This window comes from Camelus dromedarius, chromosome 18, assembly GCF_036321535.1.
Source record: "Camelus dromedarius isolate mCamDro1 chromosome 18, mCamDro1.pat, whole genome shotgun sequence".
NCBI lineage: Eukaryota > Metazoa > Chordata > Mammalia > Artiodactyla > Camelidae > Camelus > Camelus dromedarius.
The window spans coordinates 5,069,098-5,072,719 of record NC_087453.1 but is presented as its reverse complement, the minus strand read 5'-3'; the positions used below and the strand labels follow the sequence as shown (position 1 = coordinate 5,072,719).

At 46.7% G+C, this 3,622-nt stretch overlaps 1 protein-coding gene across 1 annotated transcript; it reads left to right on the top strand.

Moving 5' to 3' along the window:
* The first annotated feature begins 265 nt into the window (after positions 1-265).
* On the top strand, positions 266-1,642 carry LOC105098848 (protein FAM209). The gene is made up of 2 exons (XM_010991605.3): positions 266-514; positions 1,382-1,642. Exons 1-2 carry the CDS (start codon positions 266-268, stop codon positions 1,640-1,642), a joined length of 510 nt encoding a protein of 169 aa, XP_010989907.2.
* Positions 1,643-3,622: the final 1,980 nt, after the last annotated feature.

Genomic DNA, 3,622 nt, shown 5'->3' with positions numbered 1-3,622 from the left:
ACTGACCAGAAGATGGCATTCCATCACTCCTCCATCTCCTTTTTTATTGCCTGCTGGAAATTTCTCCCTTTCCCTTTAAGTCCTGCTCCCAGGTGACCCCTGCGAGCCGCATTTTCCTCAGCCCGGAAGTCATCACAATGGCCCGAGCTGGTCCTGGCTGGGGCCTCTGTGACATCACCAACAGCCCAGCCCCTGGTCCCCCGTCTCCAGGTGCCAGGGCCAACAAGCCCACCATGAGCAGCTTCCTCCCCCATCTGTGCTCACCATGCGGATGCTGAAATGGTTCTTGTTCTTGCCTCTGTGCCTCTCCTGCGGCTGTGCCTTTATGTTTTCTTCTCTGAGAGATAAAGCCAAAGAACCCCAGGGGAAGGTGCCTTGCGGGGGGCACTTTCGAATTAGGCAGAATCTACCAGAGCATGCCCAAGGCTGGCTTGGGAACAAGTGGCTCTGGCTTTTTTTTGTTGTTGTGCTATATGTGATACTGAAGTTTCGAGGAGATAGTGAGAAGAGTAAGGTAAGGATGGCTCCGTTTTTTTTACACGTTTACGTTGGTTCCATCTCAGAAATCTCGGACTCAGAGAAAGGATGTTCTTGTTGTAGGCAGGACTGTTATGAATAATGAATTCAGAGACAGAGTCCCTAGGTCATGGTCCTGAGAAAGGTTCCCGACATATCCTTAGGGAAGACAGTAGACCTTAACCCACAGAGGTTGGGACTAATAGTTGAAGACCCACTTCCATTTATTGGGGGAATAAAACCTTGGCTCGATATTTATCCTGTTAAAGCAGTGTTTTTTCAAATGGAGGTTAGATTAAGAACTTGGTGTGCTTCAGGTCAGGATTATTCACAGAGCCAGATTCACCACCCCGCTTTTTAATTTCCCTAGTGTTTGACTTATTGCAAGTTGCTGAACTGAATGGAAATGGCATCATTTTCCTAAGGGAGGGAAAGACCTGTCGTAAATAATGGCTGGCCCGTGAAGTGGCTGAGCAACTCTCAGAAGGGTCAGGGAGAGAGGCACCATGGCATGTTCACTCTAGGCAGGCCTGACCCTTCGGGAGATTGTGTCCAGACTGATGGAAGCAGGGTTGGGAAACCTTTTCTGTAAAAGACCAGATAATTGATACTTTCAGCTTTGCAGCTCAGTCCCCGTTGCAGCGACAACCCTACTATTTTAGCATGAAAGCAGCCGCAGACACTATGCAAATGAGTGAGCCTGGCTGTGTTCCAATAAAACTTTATTTACAAAAACAGATAGTGGGCCAGATTTGGCCATCGTTTGTCAATCCCTGGGCTAGATCAGTGCTAGAGCCAACTTCTCTTAGGTGTCAAACCCAGCAATGTCAACGGTATTTTTCATCCTGAATGTCTTTCTTGACAGGAGCAGAATCCTAGCCTTCGAGGCTGTTCATTTCGCACTCCAGTAAAGAAAAATCAAAACGCTTCCCCCAACAGAGACTATGCGTTCAGTACCTTAACCCAGCTCGAGATGGACCTTGTGCAGTTTGTGTCCAAGGTGCGGAATCTGAAAGTTGTCATGGCAACTGGCAGTAACCTCAGGATTCAGAACGTAGAGGTGCCCGCAGACCCACAAAATAACATCACGATATACGAGATATGGGGCGAAGAGGACTCCGAGTGAATGGATTTGTGTGTCAAAGTAGGAGAGAAAAAATTTGAGTGTTGACAAACCATATCCAAACTAATAAAACTAGTCTGAAGGAAAAGAATCCTCAAATTTGGGAACTTTTTCCTTTCTCTTTTTTTAAATTTGAAAAAAATGAAAACCAGTGGCCACAGCAGTCAGAGTTGCTTTGGCCTTCCTCACTCCCTGCAGGGCTGAGGGTGGCGAGAAGGGCGTGGGCCGCCGCCTGAGGGCAGGTGAGCATTCTTGGCCCCCGTGCCATGGCCCTTGCAGAGTCAGGCTGGGGGAATTTGGGGTAAGATGCTGATATTATTTTCATAGTAGCTCTCTTTAGAGTAGCTATTTTTTTGCAAAAGATGGAACTGGTTTTTCTCTTTAATTAACTACATTACAAAGGATGACTTCAGTTACAGGTTTAAAATGATAAAATGATTGAATGAGAAGGTGTGTGTGTCAAGGGGAGGGTGGATTCTAGGATCATTTCATTTTCTTATCACCAGAAGTATCGTCTAATTCATTCTGTCTGGTGGGTCCCCTGTATTGACTTTTGCTTCTACAAAACTCACAGTTAACATATGTCTCATTGGATTAAGAGGCACGGAGAGTCAAACCATAGTTTTAAAACATAATTTGGACACAGATGAGCCAGCCAGGGTTTCCCAAAGCAGTCAGTATGAAGGTTCTTTATAGGATTTATTTAAAATCTGGCCATTTTGGCTTGTTCGTACGGCTTGTGGAAATTGCACTTACTGCAGCTGTTAGATGTGTTTATGACCCCCCATCTAGGCCAGCCTGCTAGTGTCAGGGACGTGAGGTGCAGGCCTGGACAGGGACGTGAGCTGTGCGAGACTGTGGAGACTCCCTCAGTCCCCAAATTACCGTGTGCTTGAGTCTCCATCACTTCCTGCCCAGCCACGAAGAGTTAATTCTCATCCCTTGAGCAAAGTCTTCAGGATCTGTCCCACCTGTGTGTGGTGTGTGCAGAGCTAGACCTCAGATCGCTGCTCGTCATGGTTACATTGTCTTTGAAAAGCAGTCCCTGAACCCCTTCTATCTTAACTCCAACTTTCAGGATGGGGTTGGGGGAGGAAGGATCTGAGACCACTTCCTTGTGCCTTCTGAATACTTTCTGGGTGTTTTCAAGAAAATGGGACTATTTGAGTTATTTTTACAGCACATGCTGAAGAAATGCAGATAAGGACCAAGTATGCTGGTGGTACCCTGTGATGTCAGTGCGGGGCACATTTTAGATTAGAATGGAGATCATCTCACAGTCGCCAAACCACAGCTCAAGGGCCCAGTCAGCCCATGAGCCAATAATGGTTTTTATATTTTTTAATAGTTGAAAAAATCAGAAGATAAATCATATTTCATGACATGAAAAGTACATGAAATTCAAATTCCAATGACTGTAAGTAAATTTTTTCTTGGAGCCCAGCTGCACCCACCGCTCACATATTGCCGCCGGTTGCTTTTGTGCTCGGTGGCAGAGTTGAATTATTCCACAGAAACCATTATGGTCCACAAAGCTGAAAATATTTAGTTAAGTAGCCCTTCCCAGTTTGCCAGTCCCCAGTAGCTGCTCATCTTAATTTATATGTGAACAACCAGGAAAGGTGTTCACTGGGAGCCGATGGATTCAGCAGTAATCTTCACAAACAGGTGGTTGTCTACACCTGCCGTCTTCATCAGAGGAGGTGCACACAGGTGGTTGGCAGAATTCATTTCCAGAATTCAGTCTCCAGCAAGGAGGTTAAGGCTCCAGAGCAAGTCTGCTCCCAGTCTTACAGAACGTGTGGAGTCACAGGCAGGACCACCTGTCCCCTTGGCCACGTTCTACTGACTAGAAAGTCACTCCAGGGGAGGGGGTTACACCAGGATGTGGACAGGAGGATGGAAACCCAGCTGCAAAAAGGGTGGCTGTGTGCTTGCAGTGATGGGGGCTTCATGGTGATGCTAACGAGGACCCGTGAGAGG

Coding starts and splice junctions, on each gene's coding strand:
- LOC105098848 (XM_010991605.3), top strand. CDS start 266: ATGCGGATGCTGAAATGGTTCTTGTTCTTGCCTCTGTGCCTCTCCTGC. Junction 515..1,381: donor GAGATAGTGAGAAGAGTAAG/GTAAGGATGGCT, acceptor CTTTCTTGACAG/GAGCAGAATCCTAGCCTTCG.